We start from the raw sequence: 24,848 nt of genomic DNA, 5'->3' as shown, positions 1-24,848 counted from the left end.
TCTTGAAGGAGACTGTGGAATTGGTAGACACCACCCTATCATTTCCAAATCCTGACCAGTCATTGCATAACAAACCTTTATCCCCATGTTCTCTCAGGTTCCTTTGCCAATCACCTTCAATCTGTATCGCTGGTTATTGACCTTTCAATCAGAGTCTCTGTGGACTCTCACTGGCCTCTCCCTAGGGTAGCTGAGCAGTTGAAGGTGCTGCCCTTAAGCTCCAGTCTCTATTGAGCTGTGGTTTCAAAATCCCACTGTTCCTGCAATTACAGACAATGCGCCCCATGAGGACATCTCAAGGTGGTGGTGGTTAATTTTCTGCCTACAACGCATGGTCTGCAATGGTTCAACAAGGCAGCTGGTCACCACCTTCTTAAAGGCAGCTGGGAGTGGGCAGTGAATGCTGCTCCAGCCAGTGATGCCCATGAGTGAATGAAAAACAAACCTGCTTATCCTCCAGTTCTGGCCATACCTTATCATAGTCACTGCGTCTTCAGACCGTCAGTTACTAACGGCCCTGAGCTCTGGGAATCTCCCTCTGAAGTCTCCAATTCTCTTGCTCTCTCTACTCCTTTAAGATTCTCCCTAAAACCTGCCTAGACGTTAATGACCTACATTGCAACAGGTTAAAAAGCATTGTCTGTGAAACACTTTGAGTCATCTGATTTTAATAATAAATGCCGTACAAACTGAACTTGTTTCTTTCCTTCATCCTTTCCTTTTGTTCCTCCCTCCCTTCTTTCTTTCCTGTTGTCTTGATCGTTTTTGTTCAATTGGTTGTAAAGCCCCCTTTTAACAGAAGCAGTGCAGTCGATGTTTGCAAGTCACAACTATTTTAGTTGCAAGTAAAATGCCTGACCCCCGCTTCTGTAAGAGTCAAGGCATCTCTGTAGTTCTTCCGAGCCAAGGGAGGACCAACATCTACCGCTTTTAATTATCCGTAAATATTTATTACAGAGAAGTGACTCAGGTAAACAAAATCGTCAGCGCTCCTGTCCTGCCACCCCTCCCCCCGTCTGAGGCAAGTCTGTAAATTTTACCGTCTGAAATACCATTGACGGCAAATGTTTACCCAGATGTTACATGGTAAGGGAAAGTGGTCGCAGCCAGGAGAGACTTCATCGAACTGTTCTGAAGCCCGTACGGAGAAAGCAAAAGTTTGCAATCGGTGAAATTAAAATGGCACGGTTTGTCTGTCATCTCTTTTCACTTTTGCTGCTTGGATTAACACAAGATGTGAAAGCAGATTTCATGGACAAACTAGCAAAGAGGAAAGTCTGTGCAGACGTGGATTGTATTTGTAAGTAGATTTTCTACACTTTTCATTCAAATGTTTCCCCAATATAAGCATGTCACTGTTAATAGTCAACAGTGATTGAAAGATAGCAGATATTATTTTATGATAATCTCACATTAAAATCTAGCTGTTACTATGCTTGGAATAATAAAACTTCACTGGGATAGCTGCAATAGGTTTAACTTAGTGCCTACCTCAATGTTGTTGGTCCTGCTCATTTAGGAGGGAGCACATATTGAACCAAATCATCCCAGTGCTCCTTACTCCTGAATTATCATTGATCATAGAATCACTAGTATGGAAACAGGCCCTTCAGTCCAACAAGTCCACACTGACCCTCAGAGTACCCACCTAAAACCCATTCCCCTATAACCCACCTAACCTACACATCCCTGAACACTATGGGCAATTTAGCATGGTCAATCCGCCTAGCCTGCACATCTTTGGACTGTGGGAGGAAACCGGAGGAAACCTGTGCAGACACGGGGAGAATGTGCAAACTCCACACAGACAGTTGCCCGAGGGTGGCATTGAACCCGGGTCCCTGGCACTGTGAGGCAGCAGTGCTAGCCACTGTGCCACCGTGCCGCCCCTAAACTATATCCTAATCAACCTGTTCCGAGATGTTATTACACACATCTAGAACAGGTGGGACTTGAACCTGTGCCTCCTGGCTCAGAGATAGGGATACTACCACTTACCACAAGAGTCCTCTAACAAACTCACCCAATGAGACAAGTGACAATAAAATTTCACCAGCTGAGCTCTTCACCTTCCCTGCTGATCTCTGGGCACTATTACCTGGCGTCAAACTTTGCTGTAACATTTTTTTAAAAAAGGAATCCTTACAGTGTGGGAGCAGGCTGTTCAGCCCATCCAATGTACACTGATCCTCTGAAGAGCTTCCCACCCCACCTACAGTCCCAAGGCTAATCAACCCAGCCTGCACATCCCTGGACACTATGGGCATTTTCCCATGGCCAATGCACCTGACCTGCGCATCTTTGCGACTGTGGGAGGAAACCGGAGCACCCAGAGGAAACCCACGCAGACTCGGGGAGAATGTGCAAACTCCACACAGACAGTTGCCTGTGGCTGGAATTGAACCCGTGAGGCAGCAGTGCTAACCGCTGTGCCACCTTGTCACCACATATTCAGCAAAGCACTAAATGAAATCTCAACCTATCCAACAATCCTCCATACAGATCTGAGTCTTGCTCTGGTCTCACTTGCCAATGTTTGAAATCAAAAAGCCAGGCTTGAGGGATTCGACATTTCAATTGTTTTTTTTATTTCAAAAATGGACTTTATTCATAAAAATGTCTTTAGATACATACATTGTCACTAAAGCAGTTCATTTCTGTACAGTAGCATGAAGAAAGAAACAAACTGGAGTTTGATTCTATCCAACAAATGAACCAAAGACATTTCTAACTTATGCAAGACTATATTTACATATATTTGAGGTACTGGGAGGGTCTGGTAACTGAACAGACCCCCATTTAACTTTGGCAGAAAGACCTCAGACAATGGTCTTTCCCCACTGTGCCTTGGCTTTAGTGCATCCCTCAGCACATAGGACCTTAGAATGTGCTGGTCTGCAACACTTGGTCAGGGTCAACTCCTTGCTCTGGAAGACCAACAAGTTTCAGGCAGGCCAAAGAGTGTTTTTCACCAAGTTGATGGTTGTCCAGGCACAGTCGATGTTTGTCTCAGTGTGTGTCCTGGGGAGCAGCCCATAGAGCACAGAGTCCTGCATCAAGGACCTGCTCCAGATGAACCTTGACAAAAACCATAACATGTCTCTCCGGACCTTCTTTGCAAAGGCACATTCTGTACAGTCCCATGATGATACTTCTAAAAAAGACAATAGGTTAGCTTAACCATCCAGCCTGTGTTTACCTCTACCTATCTAGTAACCTGGTAGAAACACAGTAGACTGTGTTTGTTGAACTGAGGATGAATATGGGCAAAGTTTCTCAAGTTGTCATCACACATTGACTTTGACTGACCTGGGAAAGTGAATCTTTTCTTTTAGGTGCTCTGGGGGAGCTGAAGTGGAATGTACGCTTTGTCTTACAGATGTGATCTCAATTGGCCGTGTAGTTGATGACTACATTGCACCAGACTGCAGGTTTCTCAACCTGAAGGAGGGACAGCTGATCTATGTCTATTCCAAACTGGTTCGGGAACGGAAAGGTGGCGAATTCTGGTCAGGAAGTGTAAGTCTGAGCATTTTACACAGTCCACAATCACTCCGAAAATCATTTACCAGCTCTTTGCCATGTATTGATCTACTTTATGTTCAAATTTTGACTCTCCCTGGACAGATTTATAGTGAGGAGCCTATGGACGAGATGGGTGTTGTCGGTTATTTCCCCAGCACTATAATCGATGAGCAGCATGTGTTCCAAAACACTACAGTGCAACTTCCCACCACCGTGAGTATTTGACCAAAGTCTTTCAGAAACATCCATAGAGTCAGAATTAACCTTTAAGCCACGTTCCAACTGCCTTGAGAATGTGTCTTTCTCTCTCTCCTGTCTCCTCTCCCTACAGACTCTCCGTCCACCCTTCCCCAGCCTGTCTCCCCGGCACACAGCCTTCCCTGATCCTGTTAAACTCTTAAATTAGCTGTATGTAGTCAAGTAAGACCAGCTTAATGTTATCAATGTCTTTTCCCTGTGTAAAGCACACGCCTATCTCTCCGTAGCTGAGAGAGTTAGTCAGCTCTGATGGGTTGTAGAGTCATTGAGGTCTGCAGCACAGGAAATGGCCCTTTGGCCCATCTAGCCTTTGTCAGCAAAAAACAACCATCTAACTATTCAAATCCTATTTCCCAGCACTTGGCCCATAGCCTTGTATGCCTTGGCATTGCAAGTGTACATCTAACTGCTTCCTAAATGTTCTAATCTGTTTCTGGTTCTACCTTATAGAGAGTGAGTTCCAGATTCCCACCATCCTTCAGGTGAAAAGGTTCTTCCTCACACCCCCTCTAAACCTCCTGCCCCTTACCTCCAATCTATGCCCCAGGTCATTGATCCTTCCAACTGAGCCCCCACCAGATTCTTGATGGTTCTTGCTGGTGGAAATGAGCCTTGGTTGGGGGTGGTTGGGGGGATTGGGGAGTGTTTCTGGGGCTGGAGGAGCTGGAAATTGGAAGAGGACCCTTTCTCTTTGAGGGCTTAGCAACCTCCAATGGGATCAGTTTTGGGGCAGGATGGTGACTAGACCCACCCTGGAAATTGTCATGGAAACTCACTGCCTGTAAGAGTAGTAGAGGCAGAAACCCTCATCGCATTGACCAGGTTACGAGGTGTATTTAGATATTGCAATACCGCGAAATGGAAGGCTTTGGGCCAAGTGCTGGAAAATGGGATTAGGTTGGACCGCAATCACTCCGAAAATCATTTACCAGCTCTTTGCCATGTATTGGTCTACTTTATGTTCAAATTTTGACTCTCCCTGAACAGATTTATAGTGAGGAGCCTGTGGACGAGATGGGTGTTGTCGGTTATTTCCCCATGATGATGGGCCGAAGGGTCTTTTTCTGTGCTGTAAATCTCTGAGTCTATGCCCAGGGTTTTATATATATATAGACAGGCATTTGGGATGAGTGCTGCACACCACTTCCCTCTGAAGACCGAACATTCTTCCAGTTTCTACACCTGCACCATTGGGGTGTCGGGGACGGGGTGTGTAGGGGGGAGGGGGGGGGGGGGCTTTCAGCCACCTGGGGGCCTGGTCTCTTGTGTTTCCTCTCCTCATCTCTATCGACCTTGAAATCCCGCTGTTGGAGCTGAGATCCTGACCACCTGCAAGGGAAGGGTAAACGGGTCGTGCCGATACTCGTCAGTTTCAAAGGATGAGCAGTGATCTCATTGAAACATATCGAAGAGAACTGGACAGGGCGGAGGATGCGAGGTGGTTCCCCCTTTGTAGCAGAGACAGGGACTGAGGCTGGACACTGTTAACATGGAGGCTGACAGCAAAGTCTGTGTGCACTAGCAGCGATATTCTTATGAACATGGTCACAAATACCAATGAATGAGCCGGTATAGTGTGGCATAAATATATTTCAGCAGCCACAGAAATAAACTGTTAAACAAAGGACAACTTTTGATTTTTGATAATTGGCTTCATATTGTGAAGAAGAGGTGGTATGTGAGTATCAGCAGACAGAGTCTTAAAAATAAGAGATGCTGACAGCGAGAATGAATTTCCTTCCCATGATGTGGGTCTGCGGAATTCTCTCATCCACTGGCAGGGCCAACGAATAGTTTTTAAGGGTCAGTCAGAGAGATTCTTGACTAACATAAGGGCGTGGAAGTGAGTGGGTAAGAATGGAGTTGAGTCCATGAACAGATCAGCCATGTTTTTATTGAATGGTGGGGCCTGCTCGATGGGCTGACTGGCCTACCCTGCTCCTAACTGGTATGTTCCTATTAGACTGGTATTAAACCTTGGTTCATGGTGTTTCCATGAAGGATCTTGAAGCATGTTACCATGTTAACGGCACTCACACAGATCTCAGAATTGTTATGCTGTAGAAGGAGACCATTCAGCCAACCACGTTTGTACTGGCCCTCCAAACGAGCATCATTTCTCGGTGTCAATCTCCTGCTTTTCCTCCAACTCCTTGCACATTATTTCTATCCAAATAACAATCCAATCTCCTCTTTAATAGAATAGACCTTATCCGTTTACCAGATTGTCACCAAACTATTAGGCCATTGTCTGTAGTAGAGTGAGAACCAGTTCCTACAGGATGAAAGAATTAAACAAAAGAGCACAAACAATCACCTTCTCCATGAAACCTCAAACAGTCTCGAAGGATTGAATGGCCTCCTCTCATTCCAGATTGGTCCTCATGTCATGTATCAAATGGAGCAAATCCCCTTCCAAAATATAGTAATCATAGAATCCCTACGATGTGGATACAGGCCCTTAGGCCCAACAAGTCCACACTGAACCTCAGAGCATCCCACCCAGACCCATCCCCCTAATCTACACATCCCTGAATACTACAGGCAATTTAGCATGGCCAATCCACCTAATGTGCACATCTTTGGACCGTGGAAGGAAACTGGAGCACCTGGAGGAAACCCACGCAGACACAGGGAGAATATGCAAGCTCCACACAGACAGTCACCTGAGGCTGGAATCAAACCTGGGTCCCTGGCGCTGTGAGGCAGCAGTGCTAACCACTGACCCACCGTGCCGCCCTGATTCTTACAAGTCAGTTGGATCATGACAACTACGACTTGTGGGACAAAAACAGAGAATGGTGGAGAAACTCAGCAGGTGTGGCAGATTCTGTGGAGAGAGAGAGAGAAATTGTTATTTCAAGTCCAGTGACACTTCTTCAGAACTCTGTGTCAGAGGTCTGTCTGTCCCACCGCTGCAACTTCTTAACCTCCTAACATTTCTGCCAATGCAGTCATGTAACCCATCAATTTCTGTTTGGATTGAGTTTTAACTTGCCTTGCAGCATAATGCAAATATTCTTCAGGGCAAAGCTGAAACAATGAACGCACAAGTGAGATCTTCATCTGTTTACGTTGTCAGTGTCAGGAGTCACACGACGCCTGGTTATAGTCCGACAGATTTATTTGAAATCACAAACTTTCAGAGTGCTGCTCACTTCACCTGATGAGGGACCAGCGCTCTGAGAGCTTCTGATTTCAAATAAACCTGTTGGGGACTATAACCTGGCATCGTGTGACTTCTGACCTTGTCCACCCCAGTCGAACACCGGCACCTCCACATCATACATTGCCTGTGAAAGTGTGAAAGGCAGAGAGTTGAGAGAAATCGTATTTGGATTAATTTTGTAAAGGCAATCGAGTTTAACAGAAGTTTAAAAAAGATGTGATAAACTGTGCAAACAATTTGAACAAACATCATTAATGAATGTTTTCTTACATGGGACAGACTACCTTCGACCCCCTGGATTTAAAAAAGAAATATGGTAATCTGATGTAATTCTCTCGCTTCTTTGCAATCATCATTGTCTTGCCTGAACTTTAATGGTTTATCAACAGAGGCTACAAAATGGGCAGATGTTTCAATCTAAGTGACAATTTAGTCTTAAGTTTGCAGATAACATGCAAACTGGTGGAATTGTAGATAGTGAGGAAGGATAGAGTAGGATATGAATCAGTTAGAAAGGCGGGCAGAGAAATGGCAGATGTAGTTTAATCTGAACAAATGTGAGGTGATGCATTTTGGGAGGTCAAATGCAAGAGGAAAGTATACAGTAAATGGCAGGACCCTTAGGAGCATTGATACACAGAGGGGTCTTGGGGATGGGAGTCTATATCTCCCCAGAACCGGCAACACAAGAGGATAAGTTGGTAAAGAAGGCATACAGCATACTTGCCTTCATGCATCAGGGAATTAAGTATAAAAGTTGACAAGTCATATTGTAGCTGTTTAAGACTTTGATGAGGCCACATTTGGAGTATGGTGTGCAGTTCTGGTCCCCACTCTATAGGAAAGATGTGGGGTCTTTGGAGAGGGTTCAAAATAGGTTTACTAGGATGTTGCTTGGATTGGAGTGTATTAACTACAAGGAAAGGTTGGAAAAACTTGGATTGTTTTTACTAGAGTATCAGAGGTTGAGGGACGACCTAATAGAAGTGTATAAAATTATGAGTGGCATGGATGGTATGGATAGTCAAAGTCTTTTTCTCCAGGGTGGAAATGTCAAATACTGGGGGCATAGGTTTGAGAGGGGGAAAAAATTAAAGGAGATGTGCGAGATGCAAGTTTATTTTTAAACAGAGGGTGATAGGTGCCTGGAATGTGCTGCCAGGCGAGGTGGTAGAAGCAGATGTGTTAGCATTGTATAAGAGGCACTTATACAAACACATCAACAGGCAGGGCATACAGGGATTTGCACTATATGGAGGAGATGGGATTAATTTAGAATGGCATCATGATCAGCACAGACATGAAGGGCCGAAGGGCCTGTTCCCGTGCTGTGCTGTTCTATGTTGTATGTTGTGTGTTGTATGTTCTATGTACTTCACATGAACTGATCAAGTTAATCGCACATGTTACTGAGAAGTTGCCTTCCATGTGTAGACCTGCTAAGAAAAGCCTTATTCTTGCATTGTGGATATTGGGAAGTAAATAAATTTTAGGAGAAGACAGACAGATTTTTAATTAGCGGTGGGTTATGGAAAGCGCGGGCAGGAATGTCGAGGCGAGGCTGTGATGAGATCAGCCATGATCGTATTAAACGGCAGAGAAGGTTCAGGGCGCTGAATGGCCTACTCCTGCACCTAGTTCCTACGTTCTTATCAAACCTGATCATGTTAAAATTATGATAAGAGGAAAGTACTGTGGATGCTGGAGGTCTGAAACAAACACTGAAAGTGCTGGTGAAGCTCAGTAGGTCTGGCAGCATCTGCAGAGAGAGAGCAGAGTTCACATTTTGAGTCTGGTAACCCTTCTTCAGAACAAAATATGCCCCGGTTATACTGCCTGATGTGGGAAGTGCTTTAACTCACTCATCAATACTTCTTTAGTGACTGACTGATGTGTTTAAATGACAGGGTTTAAGGGAGTGGTGATTAATTGGATTTAGAATCTGCTCGTCCCATTTTGTTTCAAATTTCCACTCAGGCTATTGATTTCTACTGTGACTGATGTTAACGACCTGCTCAATAAACAGTGTCATCAAACAAAAATGTGGAGCTAATTACGACGTCAATGAGAAGATCGTTCGCATCTCATGTTGCCGGGGGCTTTAATGGAAGTGTCTGTCCCAATCTGTGTGCTGAAAGTGGGAAATGTATCTAAGTCACCCGCTTCATACCTTTCTACTGTTAGATTTGTTTAATAAGTTCATTTATGAGAGATAGCTGGCTGTAAAACTTTAATGGTTCTGTTAAATATAGATTCTACTGTTTAGGAAAAACTGATTAATTCTACAAGGTAGTCCTGCATTTATTCAATACAATTCATGTTATTAATTTGATTGATTGCAGAATTGCTATGTAGCCAAAAGAGGCCATTCAGACCATCATGCCTGTGCTAACTGTATTATCCAGTCTGGCTCTATTATCTAGTGCCAGTCTCCTGCCTCTCCTCCATATCACTGCACACAATTTCTATCCAAATAACTATCCATTACCCTATTGAATGTTTCAGTTGAATCTGCCTCCACCACATTTCCAAGCAGTGCATTCCAGACCCTAATTACATGCTGGGTAAAAAAGCCTTTTCTCAATTCATGCTTGCTTGATGACTTTAATACTATGCCCTTTCATTATTGTTTCATTTATGAGTGGGAACAGCTTTTCCCTTGTCTGCTGTATCCAGTCCACTCATCTTTTTAAAACCTCTGCCAAATTTCCTCTCAATCTTCTCCTCTCCAAGGAGAACAGTCCCAACTTCTTCAATCTATCCTCATCACTGAAGTTTCTCCCTCCTGGAACCATTCTTGTAAACTGCTTCTACACTCTCTCCAATGTATTTACATCATTCATATAATGTGGCGCCCACAACTATACACAATATTCCAGCTGAGGTCTAACTAGCGCCTTGTACAAGTTCAACATCACCTCCCTGCTCTTGTACCCTGTGCCGAGGACACTAGCTGCTTCAATAACCCCTCTCTCCTCCTGTCCTGCCACCTTCAATGATTAGATATCATATTGTTCAGTTTCACTGTATATATGAACCGTGGGTTATCCACAATGTACCAGTAACCATACACTCTACGGCTCTTGTATGATGGAAAAGTACATACAAGCAATATTAAAGCATTTTAGTTTGATTCATTCATTCATGTTTGTTCCATGATTTGTGTGTGGTCAACTATAATCAGGATCGCAGTTTTAAGGAACAGAAGACTGTTGTATAAAGTATTAGATAAAATCACCACAGTGTCACTCTCTCATTAGAGACAGCACTGCCGCCTCACAGCGCCAGGGACCTGGGTTCGATTCCACCCTTGGGTGACTGTACGTGTATAGTTTGCACATTCTCCCCGTGTCTGCATGGGTTTCCTCCGGTTTCCTCCCACAGCCCAAAGATGTGCAGGTTAGTTGGATTGACCATGGGAAGTGTAGGGTTACAGGGAAGGGGCGGTGGGGGGTAGGGGTTGGATCTGGGTGGGATGTGCTTTGGACAGTCAGTGTGGACTCGATGGGCCGAATGGCCTGCTTTCACACTGTAGTAATTTCAGCCAGTGTGGGAATTGAACCCAGGCTGTTGGCACCACTCTGAAAAGCAACTGACCCCCACTTACCACCAATGACCTCTCTGATCATTAATTTCCATCTTGCCTGACAGGCAAATATGGAAGGAGTTTGCTGTTAGTTGCACGAACACATGACGCAAGGATCAAGAAATGATCAGCAGACTTTTATTTCCCTTCCTCCTTGACCGTTAATGGTATTTGTCTCAGGCGAATGAGTGAATTAAAAAAAATAATCAGTGTCTCCTGCTGAAACATGCTTGTCTGCTTTATAATTGCTTTATAATGAAAATGATACAATGCCACCCTCTGCTGGAGAATTACAGTACTGCAGAAGCAGCTGGGAAACCAGGAGACAGGAGGCGGGGCAATTAGTGTAGGTCTTTGTTTCTCTAAAATATGCTTCATTCTTAAAAATGTATACAAGTATATTGAGTCCCTATTATTGAAAACTGAGATTACAGAAGATGCAAACCAAAGCAGTTTCTTCCATTGCTGGATGTCATTCACTACATTCACGAACATTCATAATCAAGCTGCGGTCTATTAGAGACCTGATTAATTCCATGAGTTTATCATCTGAACAATGGTGAGAAATCTGGCAGAATCACTTGAGAAATCAAGTGAAACTAATCTCGACATTGGGGACAACAATCTACATTTTGCTTAGTCACAGAGACATAGAGCTATACAGCATGGAAACAAGACCCTTCAGTCCAACTTGTCCATGCCGACCAGATATCCTAAATAAAACTAGTCCCATTTGCCAGCATTTGGCCTGTATCCCTCTGAACCCTTCCTGTTCATGTACCCATCCAGATGCCTTTTAAATGTTGTAATTGTACCAGCCTCCACCACCTCCTCTGGCAACTCGTTCCATACATGCACCGCCCTCTGCTTGAAAAAGTTGCCCCTTAGGTCCCTTTTAAATCTTTTCCCTCTCACCTTAAACCTATGCCCTTTAGTTTTGGACTCCCCCCACCCTGGGGGAGGATTCATAAAGATTGTCTTGTGGGGAAAGGCTAGATAGGCTGGACCTGTAACCTCTGGAGTTTAGAAGATTCAAAGGTGATTTTATTCAAAAAAAAAGATCCTGATAGGACTTGACCAGGGTGGGGGAATGTGGAAATGAAGTATCTGCCTGTAGGAGAATTTAGAACTAGGGCCAATGTATTAAAGTAAGGGGCACCCATTTAAGAGAGTAAGGTAGAAACATTTTATTCTCACAGAGGGTTGTATTTCTGAAGAAGGGTCACCGGACCCGAAACGTTAACTCTGTTTTCTCCTTCACAGATGCTGCCAGACCTGCTGAGCTTTTCCAGCAACTTTGTTTTTGTTCCTGATTTACAGCATCCGCAGTTCTTTCAGGTTTTTTTTGTGAGTATTTAGTATTCTTTTCCTTAAAAGGAAGTGGATGCAGAATCTTTAAATATTTTTAAGGCAGCGCTAGAGAGATTGTTGATGGCCAAGGGGATGAAAGATTATCGGGGGAGATGCAGGAATGTAGATTGAGGTTAAAACCAGATCAGCCACCATCTTATTGAATGGGGGAGCAGGCTCAAAAGGCTGAGTGGCCTCTCTTCTTCCGTGTTTATATGTTTCACTAAGTCCCAAAGTGAAGACAGGATTCTCACTCGGGATTGGACAGTTACTCCTAATTCCCCCTCCTTTATGCCTATGTCACCTCATTAATCTGTAGCTTTCTCCTCTCTCTCTCTCTTTCCCACATGCCCCTACTAGATAGAAACTAGACACTGAGAGTTTCCAATATGAAAGTGAAGCAGCTACCTGCTGACTCTCTTTTATCTCCGACACCCAGCGCCAACATCTCAGGGTCAGGGTCCTCACACACTCCACCTACATTAGCACTGGCATCTGACATGTACCAGTCTCCACACCCTCACTGGCATATCTCCAGGAGTGTCACTGTGAAGGGGCAGCTTTGCAGTTACACAGGGGTCAGACCAAACTGTTCATTCTCTAAAGTTTCCTGGGTAATTCTTGGCTTAGGCAGGTCGGAACCCTCCAATCTTTTCACAATTAGTGGATCCTTTTGGAAGGTTCCAGATGCTGGGAAATGGTCCCATCCATTCCTGCGATGTTACCAGGGAGTTAGCTGCCTCTGGGATACAACAGGGTCCTGAGTGCACACCTTCAGTTTCAGCAGTTTTAAGGACGCTCTGATCCTTGGAATGTCTGGGTTACAGTTCATTTAAAATCTCTCTCTTCACTCCATGTTATCTTCAGCCACTTGTTAGCGCATCAGTAAAAGTTTCTTAAAGACATCTTAAAAATATTTCCCCCATGTTCCCCCCTCGAGGATGGCATACCCTACTCTAACAATGGCTGCCTCCAGCACATTGTTTTCCACCTTTGGCTGATGGTGCAAGGTCTGGAGGAGACAGTTTTATTCGAGACAGGCTGACAGCTGCACTTGATAACATAGAAATACAGAAAATTGGAGCAGGAGGAGGCCATTCATCCCTTCAGGTCTGCTCCGCCATTCAATAGCATCATAGCTGATCATCTAACTCAGTCCCCCGTTCGTGTGTTCTCCCCCAAACCTTTTAAACCTTTTTGGCCCTAAGAACTGGTTTTTGTATTTGTGCATGTATACTGCTTTGGTTTGCACCTGCTGCGAATGTGAACTTTTGTTAGCAAGAACGTCCTGTACTTTTATAAATTTCCATTAATGAACTATACTACGGAAAAGCAAATGATTTACCTCCAGTCTGATGGTTCCCCCTCTGCTTGTGCAGTACAGTCTACACTCCAGCAGAGGTGGTATTGGATCACTTTCAGAGTTGGGTAGATACTTGCTAACCAAAAGGAAATAAGAGGTGAGATCAGGGGTAGGAGTCGAAGTGGATTGATCAGATTAGTCTTGACCTTATTGAATGGTACAGCACAACTCAAGCGGCAGAGTGGCCTACTCCTGTTTCTAACCCATACCTTTGTAACTATTCTGGTATAGAAATATACCTTTTCAGGACTTGACTCAGATAGGAGCCTTTTCCATATCTCCAAACTGGTTCAGACATCCTCAGCACTTTCAAAAATACTTAATGTGATTTAAAAACAGTAACTGAAGGTGGCAGCAAAACTGAAGTAAATCTCATTTTGTCTCTTCTTTTCACTGGAATCAAACACTGTCCTTTATTATTTACAACCCACTTAGTAAAATAAATAACAGGGACACGCAAATTCAAACATGCCATTTTAATGAGCGAGTATTTGTTAGCCTTCGCTTAATGATGTGGAACTTCCCTGGCATCCGATTAAACAAAATGAAATGACACAAATAAAATCCTGAGTATGCCAGAAATCTGAAAAAAAAAGCTGGAGAAACTCAGCAGGTCTGGCAACATCTGTGGAGACAGAAGGCAAGTTAATGTTTCGGGTCCAGTCACCCCTCTTCAGAACCAAGTCCTCCCCACAAGAAGTGAAGCTGACAGTAAGTGTGGGTGTAGATTAAAGACCTTTCCCGAGCTGCCAGTTAAAACCCTTATTGTTCGGTCGATGTCCACTTGAACCAAGATGTGGAGATGCTGGTGTTGGACTGGGGTGGACAGAGTCAGAAGTTACACGACACCAGGTTACATTCCAACGGGTTTATTTGAAATTATAGAATCCCTAAAGTGTGGAAGCAGGCCCTTCGGCCCAACAAGTCCACACTGACCCTCAGAGCATCCCACCCAGACCCCATCCCCCTGTAACCCACCTAATCTACACACCTCAACACTACAGCCAATTTAGCACGGCCAATCCACCCAGCACGCACATCTTTGGACTTTGGGAGGAAGCTGGAGCACCCGGTGAAAAACACAGGGAGAGTGTGCAAACTCCACACAGACAGTCGCCTGAGGGTGGGATTGAACCCGCGTCCCTGGTGCTGTGAAGCAGCAGTGGGTAACCACTGAGCCACCGTGCTGCCCTCACAAGCTTGCGGAACGCAGCCCCTTCATCACCTAACGAAGGGGCACCTGGTGTTGTGTGACTTCTCACTCAAACCAAGGCTTTTCAAAGGTTATGGAGCCAGGGACCCAAGTGAGGGGAGGGTGGGGTTTGGGTGGGTTGGGGGTGGCGGGGGTGGGGGTGGGGAGTTGAAATGACTGTCATGGAGCTGTGTCTGAGAGACTCCCTGGTGTAACAGATTCCTCCTCCCACACAGCCCCTCCACTACCACACCTCACACACCCCACCCTCACCCTGTTCCTTCCTGCTGGTAACGGTTCTGAAAGGGTTAAGGTTTGTATTAGGCTCCTCCCAATCTGTTGATGCACACAGTCTGGGGTAGGGAACCAGAAGTCCCAATAGCATCAGATATGTCTCCCTCTGGATCCTAATAGTCTGCCTAACTGGCCAATGGAATGTGTATCTATTGCTGTCAGGCAATAAACTGTCTCTTGGTGCTAAGACTAAGTGCCTCTTCTTGTTAGGACTCATCAGTGCAGCATCCCCTTCCACCTTTACCAGACAGAAGGATTGGGGGGGTCTCGCCGTGCAGTGGTGGTGTCCTTATCTCTGAGCCAGGTGTCCTGGTTTCAAGTCTCATCCGCTCCAGAGGCAAGTCATAACATCCCTGAGCAGGCTGATCAGAAAGTTCAGCGAAGGAAGTCCTGAGAAAGGGTCACTGGACCTGGAACATTAACTCTGATTTTTCCCTACAGATGCTGAGCTTTTCCAGCAATTTCTGCTTCTGTCTGGGAGGGAGGGGGTCCATCAGATGTGTCTCCCTCTGGCTCCTGATAGTCTGAGGGACTCTGTCGAACTGGCCAATGGAATGTGAGTCTATTGTTGTCAGGCAATAAACTGTCTCTTGGTGCTAGGATGCTGAGATTTTCCAGCAATTCCTGTTTTTGTCGGAGAAGGCACGCTGTCCCCCAAACAGCAGATGCTGATTCCACTGCATCTTTGGATGAGGGGATTGTGACAATTTCCGAGCTTCAGGAATGGGCGAGGGCAGGGGAGGGGCGGTCTTTGGGGGGATAATGTTTGCTGACCTAAAGGCCTTGGTTTCCCATGGGTGCAATGAGGCCAGCTCCACAAATGCATCCTGCACGTTTCCCTCAACTGGCTACATAAAAACTGAGGGGGCTGGGTATGGGGCTCCAGGGGATTTAATGTTGGCTGGCTCCCAGTGAGGCTGGAACCCATGTCCCCTGGGTGCATTGATCTGGCCCTCCCAACTGCCAGCCCAGAGCATTACCTGACGACACCACCCCACAGAGAGACACAAAGTTTAGGGAGGGAATTCCAGAGCTCAGGGCCCAGGGCAGGTCAACAGGGCTACCACTGATGGGGCGGTGGAAATCAGAATAGGCAAGAGGGCAGAGTGGAAGGAGTGTGGAGACCTGGCCATGCCACTCGCTAATATTAATAAAATTCTGAGGAAGGGTCACCGGACCCGAAATGTTAACTCTGTTATAACAAAGTGTAGAGCTGGATGAACACAGCAGGCCAAGCAGCATCAGAGGAGCAGGAAGGCTGACATTTCGGGCCTAGACCCTTCTTCAGAAAGGCCCGAAGCGTTGGCCTTCCTGCTCCTCTGATGCTGCTTGGCCTGCTGTGTTCATCCAGCTCTACACCTTGTTGTCTCAGATTCTCCAGCATCTGCAGTTCCTACTATCTCTCACGTTAACTCTGTTTTCTCCTTCACAGATGCTGCCAGACCTGCTGAGCTTTTCCAGCAACTCCTGTTTTTGCACTCCTTAATATTGATTCTTTGACAGTCTGCCCCCGCCCCGGTCTGAACCTCCCTTTGAACAGCAGCTCACCCCACGTGAAAGTTTCCTGTTCTCCCACCCACAGCACCGGGACAATGATGCCGCTGATCCCATGTTTACGGAAATTCGCCCCTGGAAGCTTCAACGCTCTGTCAGCTCTTTGTTTGCAAGTTTGAGCTGACTGTGTGTGTGTGTGTGTGTGTGGTGGCCCCCTGGAATGTTCTGTTCATGGAGACACATGCCCGGCTCTGCTGATCAGTCAAAAGCTCTGACCAGGCAGAATTAATGCTTTGACAATGTCCCTGTAAAAGTGCTGGAAAGGGAGGACAATAACAAGGAAGTGCACAATTGTGTGGAGCTCTGCGTTGTTCTGAACTCTTATTTATTCTCATCAGAAGGTGTTTTCCAGCCCTTCATATACAGTGAGGGGTGCTGTGCGGTGGGGACATGTCTTAGGGGAGTTTTACCCAGTCTCTCTCCTGTCTTGTGTATCAGTCTAACTCTTGCATCAGCCCATTCCGTGCCACGGTGCTGGGATGTTCGGAATGAGCGCCCTGCGTGGATTGGGGAGGGAGAGCGAGGGCAGTGAGGCAGCTCTAGCAGAGCTGGGCAGTTTAAGGAAGTTTGCAGAGCTGTTTGAGAGCTATGTGTCCCGTGCCCGGGCCCTGGAGAGGAGCAGCGCCTCGCTAGAGAAACAAGTGGAGAGTCTGAGGCAGATCGACGAACTCTCGGGTCTGGGGGGAGTCTTCATGGAACAGATCGACCAGCAGCAGCAGAGGCTCTGGAGGCTACTCAGGGACCTGAACATCCTGGAGAAAGAGCTGAAGGACATGCAGCAAACCTTGGAGCTGTTTCACACCAGGTAACGCGTCTCTCTCTCCCTTTTACTGACTCACATTGTTACCTTGCCTCTTGTTCACCGTGTCCCTCAGCACTGAGTAAACAAAACAAAATACCCCTTCAAAGTTATCCTTAGACTCACAGAATAGTTATGGAAGCAGAAGGAGGCCATTCAGCCCATCCTGCCGCCACTGCTTCTATCCCCCAGTGCCAATCGTCTGCTTTTTCCCCATGTCCCTGCACACCATTTCTATCCAAATAACCATCCACTGTCCAGCTTTAATGCCTCAATTGAACCTGCCTCCCCCACATTTCCAGGCAGTGCATTCCAGGCCCCGACTATTTGCCCTATGAAAAGGATTTCTCTCTCACATCACCCTTATTTCACTTCCAGCCCCAAGCCAATCACTTCAAATCTACACCTTTTTCTTGCTCCTATTAGAAATGGGAACAGTTTCTCCCTATGGACTCTGCCCAGCCCGCTCATGTTTTTGAAAACTGCTAACAGATCTCTTCACAGCCTCCTTCTCTCCGAGGAGAACAACTTCTTCAATCTATCCTCGTCACTGAAGTTTCTCATTCCTGGAATCATTCATGTAAATTGCTTCTACACTGTCTCTCTCCCTTTGAAATGTTAACTTTTCCCCCTATACTGTGGTGCCCACAACTGTACACGACACTCCAGATGAGGTCTAACAAGTGTCTTGTACGTGTTCAACACCATCTCCGTGTTCTTGTTGTCCATGCCCTATTAATAAAGCTGAGGGCACTGTGCGCTTTATTAACTGCTCCCTCTCTCTGTCCTGCCACGTTCAATGATCTGTGCACATATACCCCCAGCTCCCTCTGCTCCTGTACCCACTTTGGAATTGTTGACCCTATGTTGTGTTGTTTTTCAATGTTTTTCTGATCAAAATGCATCACCTCACACTTCTCCCCACGTGACCTCATTTACCTCCCATCTGCCCACTCCCTCGACTTATCAAAATCCCTCTGGAGTTCCACACTGTCCCTCTCGCAGTTACCAAATCTTCCAAGTTTCGTGTCATCTACAGGATGTGAAGCTGTCCCCTGCACAGCAAGATCAAAGTCGTTAATGTAGATCAGGAAAAGCATGAGTCCCCATACCACGCCTTCAGGGAACTCCCCGACAAACCTTCCTCCAGCCCCAAAAATATCCATTGACCATGACTCTCTGTTTCCGACTGTTTGACCAATTTGGTTTCCATGTTGCTGCTGTCCCTTTTATTCTGTAAACTGTAACTTTCCTCAAAAGTGTGATCCTCACTAATGTTTGATTGAAAACCTTGCACAATAATGGAACAATCCAGTTTGAAGGTATTAAGAGCGTAGGCAGAAATTGGAAAGACGTGCACCCATTTTCTAGACAGATAGTGTGGGCATGGTGGGGGGAGGGGTGAAGGCTTGATTTAAGGGTGAATCCCCCAGCAGTTGAATGGTGCCACCTTTGGGCAGCGTCGCCACATTGGTACCAAGAACAATTTGAAATTATTTCCTTTCTTGTCTCTCGACATCCCTCCCTCTCTCTTAACCCAATCCTACACATTCATGTTCTTCCTCCCTCATTCCTCTACTTCTTTCCCAGTCCTGAATCTCCCTCCGAAGCAGATTTTCACCCCCTGGGTGGGCTGCACAGATTCAAGAGGGTCCTGGGTTCCACGGATCTCAGCCTGGTCGACAGTGAGCTGTAAGGTATGGCTGGTCCAGAATTTGGCATTGCGTCAATGCTTAGAAATAAAATATGAAAGATCGCCACACTCCATCCTTGACAATGCACGTTCTCCAACATTTCTTTGTGCCAGTCACACTCTCCTATATCAAGCTATGCCCTTTTACCCACCCCCATGGTTGCGTATGTTGCTATGTTGCCGCAATGCTCTTTAGTCTCCATTCATAGCAGCCCATTCCCTCCACCTATCACCCTTTGCCCTTACACCTAACAGCCAATTTGCTTAGTATCTACCAGGAGTAGACCTCAGAAACCAAGCAAAGATGAGGTAGACTTAAGTCCCATAAAGTGAAATTCGAAGTTCATATTGCAGACTTTGTAGCATTGAGAAAAATTCACTCTTTCGCAAAAATCTATTATTGTATTTGCATCCTGCCAACAAGATAAAACCTTACAACAACAAACGTTTCATTCATGTACAACAAGCCTTATAATTCAATGCCTCACATCAAAAAGCCTGAATCCGCTTATCACTGTCGAATCTGTAAGATGGAAGTAACTATGGCACTGTGACAGTGCATAGTTGTGAAATCAGCCATACTGCGCTAAGCCAGGAATGCTTCTTAACACACTGAGTGAAACAACAAGCGATCATTTATAAGTATAGAATCCTTACTGTGTGGATGGAGGCCATTCAGCCCATTGAGTCAACACCTACCCTTCAAAGAGCATCCCAACCAGACCCACACCCCCACCCTACATTTTTCCCATGGCTAGGCTGTACATCCCTGGACACTGTGGGCAGTTTAGCATGGCCAATCTACCTAACCTGCAGATTTTTGGACTGTGGGATCAATTCAGAGGAAACCCACGCAGACATGGGGAGAATGTGCAAACTCCACACAGACAGTTGCCCAAGGGTGGGTCACTGGTGCTGTGAGGCAGCAGTGCTCACCACTGAGCTACCAGGCAGCCCTACCCCCGTGTTTTCAAAGGTTTAAAGGGCAGCACTTTTAAATGCTTTGACAGCTTCCTTTGGCGGGTGTTTCTGACCGTTTTGACAGTGTATCTGTCTGGATGACAATTCCAATGAATCACTGGATTGATGTTGTGCAGAAGGCAGCCATTCAGCCCATCGTGCCTACACCAGTTCTGTTCCCTCGTCACAATTTCCTGCCATTGTCCTATTTCCCTGTACACCATTTCCATTCAAATAATCTTCCAATATCCTCTTGGATGCTTCAAACGTTGGATGATCAGGAGGGTTATGGCCCTTTTCTGCACATTTCAATCATGACAAAAGGGCAGCTGGCCTCCCCCAATAGTGTTCCAGATCCAAATGGGTACTCAGGCAATTCCAAAAGATTTCACAAAATCCTCGTTGGGTTTAAACTGCACCTCCAGGTTTCACACTGCATCTTTGGTCAGAGGCAGCTGGTGATTTTAAATAGCTAGCTACCTCCGCACACGCCCAGCATGGCTGGAAATCATGTCAACTGCCCCTCACCTCCGAAACCCCCCAATCGCATCCCCAATCATCATGCCCCACCCCTCCCCCAATGAAGAAGAGATCTGAAGAAGAAGGGTCACACCACACCCACAACGTTAACTCTGTCCCTCTCTGTCTCTCTTTCTTTCACTCTCCACAGATGCTGCCATACCTGCTGAGTTTCTCCAGCCTTTCTGTGGGTCAGGATCTGTTGTGGGGTTTAAGAAGGATTGCTGGTGCCATTAAAGGCATGAACTGTGACTCCTATGTAATCTTAGTTGAATCCCTGATGATTGGGAATTGCTCATGGATGAAAGGCTTTATCTCTTTGGCAACTGCTACAATTAAGTGTTATCCTTTTAATTTCGTTCGTTAAACTAATACAGCCATTAACAGGCAGTTAATCGTCAACATTGAAAAGGGCAGTGGAATTATAAATGAGCAAGTTGGCCAGGCCAGATGAGCTTCAGCCATGGTCCACCACCAGGGGTCCTGTATGTATCGTTTTACTTGCTCTGTGGTTCCAATTTCACTGGATGTGGGTGTCGCTGGCTAGACCAGCATTTGTCATCCATCCCTAATCGCCCTTGAGAGGCTTGCTTGGCCATTGCAGAGGGCAGTTCAGAGTCAACCACATTGCTGCGGGTCTGGAGTCACATGTAAGCCAGACCGGGTAAGGATGGCAGGTTTCCTCCCCTAAAGGGCATTAGCGAACCAGGTGGGGTTTATACAACGATCGGTGACAGTTGTCATTCTCACCAGCTTTCGATTCCAGACTTTATTAAATGAATCTTAATTCAGTTGCTGGGTGACATTGGAACCCACGCCCCTCCTGCTAGAGAATTAGCCCGAGCCTCTGGATTATTAACCCAATGACGTTACCACCATGCCACTGTCAGTCCACAAATGATTTGATGTGGGCTCCACAGGCGCTGTCAGAGCTGCTGAGCTTTTCCATCAATTCCTTTTGGCGTTTCTCATTTACAGCATCCGCAGTTCCTTTGGTTTTCATGAGCAGAAATAAATTCATTTCGCAAAAGCTGTGTTTCATTCTGACACTTGTCTTGCTTTCAGACACAGAGCAGAATATGAGAACAACAAACAACTTCGGGACACCTTTGAAAACTTGAATAAGGTAAGCTTCTTAACATTGACTCTTCATAGTCATTTCCATCGAGTCATATAGCTGTATAGCACAGAAGAGGCCCTTCAGCCCATCAAGTCTGCATGGACCTATCTACACTAATCCCACTTCCCAGCACTTGGCCCATAGCCTTGAATATTATAACATTTCAAGTGCTCACCAATTGCACAGCATCCCAGGGGAGAACAGGACAAAAGATTAAAGCTTGTTGTCAAGTTGTGGCTCTTTAGATCTCTCGTCAACACCATGAAGTGTTGAATCCCTGCACCAGCACATTTCTGAATTGTCTCAGTCCCCAGTTTTACTTCTCCATAAACGAATGGCTTTTGAATGACTTAAAATTGGGCCTTGTACCTTTAACTCTGAAACAAATGTTAATATCATTGTATTAACCAAACCCAGACAGGAATGGTCAACTTAATTGAAATCACAATCTTCTGGTGGTGTGAGAATGAAATAAATGAAAATTCTAAGGCTTCACTTTGGTTTCCTTGTCATCATCTCTCTCTTTTATGTCATATCCTCAACTCAAACTCTTAGGAATTTCACCTGTTGTTTTTGTTAGTTGTGAATAACATTCCAAATCTTGAATTTCCTAAATGAACTTAAGTTCATCCATTTTGCAAAGCCTAGTAAACCTTATCATAGGATCCCTGCAGCGTGAAAGCAGGCCATTTGGCCCATTGAGCCCACACCAACCCTCTGAAGAGCAGCCCATCACCCTGTAATCCTGCATTCCCCATGGCTGATCCACCTGGCCTGCACATCCCTGGACACTATGGGCAATTTAGCACGGCCAGTCCACCCTAACCTGCACATCTTTGGTCTGTGGGGGGAAACCGGAGCACCTGAAGGAAACCCACGCAGACACGGGGAGAATGTGCAAACTCCACACAGACTGTCACCCAAGGCTGGAATTGAACCCAGGTCCCTGGTGCTGTGAGGCAGCAGTGCTAACCACTGAGCTACCGTGCTGTAATCTTATATCCATTTGGGACCAGAATCCAAATAGGTGAATAATTCAACAAGAATTAAATTACACTTTGTTTAATTCGATGAGTTAAATTTCAGAATAATAGATTGCTGGGGCCAGAAACTTTATTGAAGTCTCGAGCTCTACAAGAATGTATTATCTTTGTTTTTAGTTAAAGAAAGGAGAGAAATGAGTATTATAAGGGATTTATAGCATGACCAAATGATTTCTGATCACTGTTACTAAACCATCAGCTGAAGGACGCTTTTCTGTTAAATATCACTTAAACTTCCCTACAAGTCGGGTAACTGTTCCATGGTTCTGCTGAAGTTGTGACTTTTCAATAAATCTTAAAATAAATAATGGAGCAAAGTGAGTAATGCAGGAGTCTCAATTGATACAAAATAACCTGTAAGTATTTGGGGTTTATCTTCAAATAAGTTAATAAATGCAGCTTTTTGTGTTGTGAAGAGCTACAAGTGCATGGGAAACTAGTCACAAATATTGTAGTCTACAAATTGTTCAAGGTCTAAGAACTGAAATTGCCCGTTGACCTTCAGAGAGATATTAGTCGAAAGGTGTTGGAACATAGGAACAGGAGGAGACCATTCAGCCTCTTCAACATTTTCAGATACTTGATGTAATTATGGTTGAGGTGTATCCCAACTCTATTCACTCACTGTGAGTCCATATCTCATAATGCCCTGGGCTATCAAACATGACTTATTGAAGATTAAGACCAAGTCAAGTGAATAGATGACCCTTTCTTACCTTTGCGAGTGCCTCTGTGGAGTTCTAACAAAGTAATAGGTAATGTCCCTATTTCTGGGCCAGGCGTTTCTGGGTTCATGTGTCTGTCAGGAACAGCCTGTGGACCTCACTGCTATTCCCCAGAGGACAAACGTGTGAGTGAAGGTGTGTAAATTAGAGACTTCCCAAACAAGGTGCAGCACTGACTGGGCCTCTCGAGTTAAGAATATGACTCCACTGCATGGTGCAGTGTTGAGTTGGGAAGAACACCTGGTGGCAGAAGTGAGCTAGAACTGATTGGTTGGCAGGCAAGGTGGAGGTACAGTTAACCTCCTTCCCTCATTAGAGAGGGAAGGAGGTCATTACAGGTCATCAAACAGATAATTTGCACTTGCACAAAGTGTCTTCATTGTGCTGATACTCTGTGTAGTTGTTAATTGTACATTAAATAAAGGTTTAATTCCATTGAAGTGGTGGGTGTAAACTCGTGATCAACATATGCTCGTCTATATAGGAACCCCAACAGATCTCAGCAGCGAGTCGTGGGGGGGTGGTTTCGTCTGAGTGCCTGCCCCCTCCTCCATGGTTACATTGTGCCTGGTTGTCCTTAAAGACAGAGCCCCAGTGTGCACAGCAGGGAATGGAGTGTGTATTCATTCTCAAAGACCAAACTGTACTTGAAATTTGACAGGTTTCCATGATTTACTGTTTGTCCCTTTTAGGATCTGTCACAGTTTAATTTGTCTTGACTTGGTTTCAGTCGATTCCTTTACAATAGTGTAACACGGTCCCTGATTTACAAGTGTCTGACTTAAAAATGCTCAAGTTTATGAACGTAAACTCATATAGGGGTGTAATGTTAATGGTCTGATGTATGAATAGCTACTTTATGTTGTCCTACATTGTGTTCTGACTTGTTGTATGAATTGACTTGTAAATGAACAGACACATTCATAACCCACAAACTACCTATATAGAGTCATAGAACCCCCTACACTGTGGAAGCAGACCATTCAGCCCATCAAGTCCACACTGACCCTTCGAAGATCCATTCCCCCCCCTATCCTATCCCCGTAACCCTGCATATCCCATTGCTGATCCAGTGGAATTGGTGGTCAAGGTTGGAAATGAATACCTGTATTGCATATCGATGTAAATAAAAGCTAACAGAGTTTGTACCGATTAGGCTCCTGTTTTATCCTTCCTGCCTAGTTACTTCGTGCAGAGCATGGCTGTAAACATAACAGCGGGGTGCTCTCCCTGTGTCAAGAGACAATATTACAGCCTATAGTCAGTCAGTGCAAGAGCTGGATCGCTAGAATGGAAAATTTTGAAAGTCTCACACGTATGTCATCTTCTTCATCTTAGAATGCAAACGAAGCTTTATTAAAGAACTTAGAACTGCAGATCCGTACCCAGCTCCTGCAGGAAGATATAAACGCCATTAAAGAGAGAAACAGGAAGGTACGTGTCGACCACCTGTAATCTGTCAATTATTTAACAATTCTGTGTAATGATGAGCTAAGTAAGGCATTCACGCCTGTCAATAATAAACAGCCACTGCTGTGCTTTTGTCCTGGAATTTACTTTAATTTGAAGGTCTGCGTAGTTGTGTAATGACTGCACAGTTTAGTGTTTGCCTGAGGTTCCAGAATGTGTAACAAAAACAAAGTTGCTGGAAAAGCTCAGCAGGTCTGGCAGCATCTGTGAAGGAGAAAACAGAGTTAA

At 45.3% G+C, this 24,848-nt stretch overlaps 2 protein-coding genes across 3 annotated transcripts in view; both read left to right on the top strand.

The window, feature by feature from the left end:
• The first annotated feature begins 1,046 nt into the window (after positions 1 to 1,046).
• LOC109924074 (otoraplin) lies at positions 1,047 to 10,066 on the top strand. Its single transcript, XM_020524092.2, has 4 exons — positions 1,047 to 1,300; positions 3,380 to 3,519; positions 3,628 to 3,738; positions 8,930 to 10,066. The coding sequence occupies exons 1-4, from the start codon at positions 1,084 to 1,086 to the stop codon at positions 8,951 to 8,953; spliced, it is 492 nt and encodes a 163-aa protein (XP_020379681.1). The 5' UTR covers positions 1,047 to 1,083; the 3' UTR covers positions 8,954 to 10,066.
• A 6,590-nt stretch (positions 10,067 to 16,656) lies between these two features.
• LOC109924073 (filensin) overlaps positions 16,657 to 24,848 on the top strand; it is a 20,031-nt gene continuing 11,839 nt past the window's right edge. For both annotated transcript variants that reach the window (XM_048601160.1, XM_020524091.2), the window contains exons 1-3: positions 16,657 to 17,096; positions 21,328 to 21,388; positions 24,489 to 24,584. In XM_048601160.1, the coding sequence (XP_048457117.1) occupies positions 16,771 to 17,096; positions 21,328 to 21,388; positions 24,489 to 24,584 (483 nt within the window). In that variant the 5' untranslated portion in view covers positions 16,657 to 16,770. The remainder of the gene's footprint in view (positions 17,097 to 21,327; positions 21,389 to 24,488; positions 24,585 to 24,848) is intronic.

This window comes from Rhincodon typus, chromosome 9 (assembly GCF_021869965.1).
Source record: "Rhincodon typus isolate 14 chromosome 9, sRhiTyp1.1, whole genome shotgun sequence".
NCBI classification, from domain to species: domain Eukaryota; kingdom Metazoa; phylum Chordata; class Chondrichthyes; order Orectolobiformes; family Rhincodontidae; genus Rhincodon; species Rhincodon typus.
The sequence above is the reverse complement of the archived record's forward strand: the minus strand, read 5'-3'. Positions and strand labels throughout refer to the sequence as shown.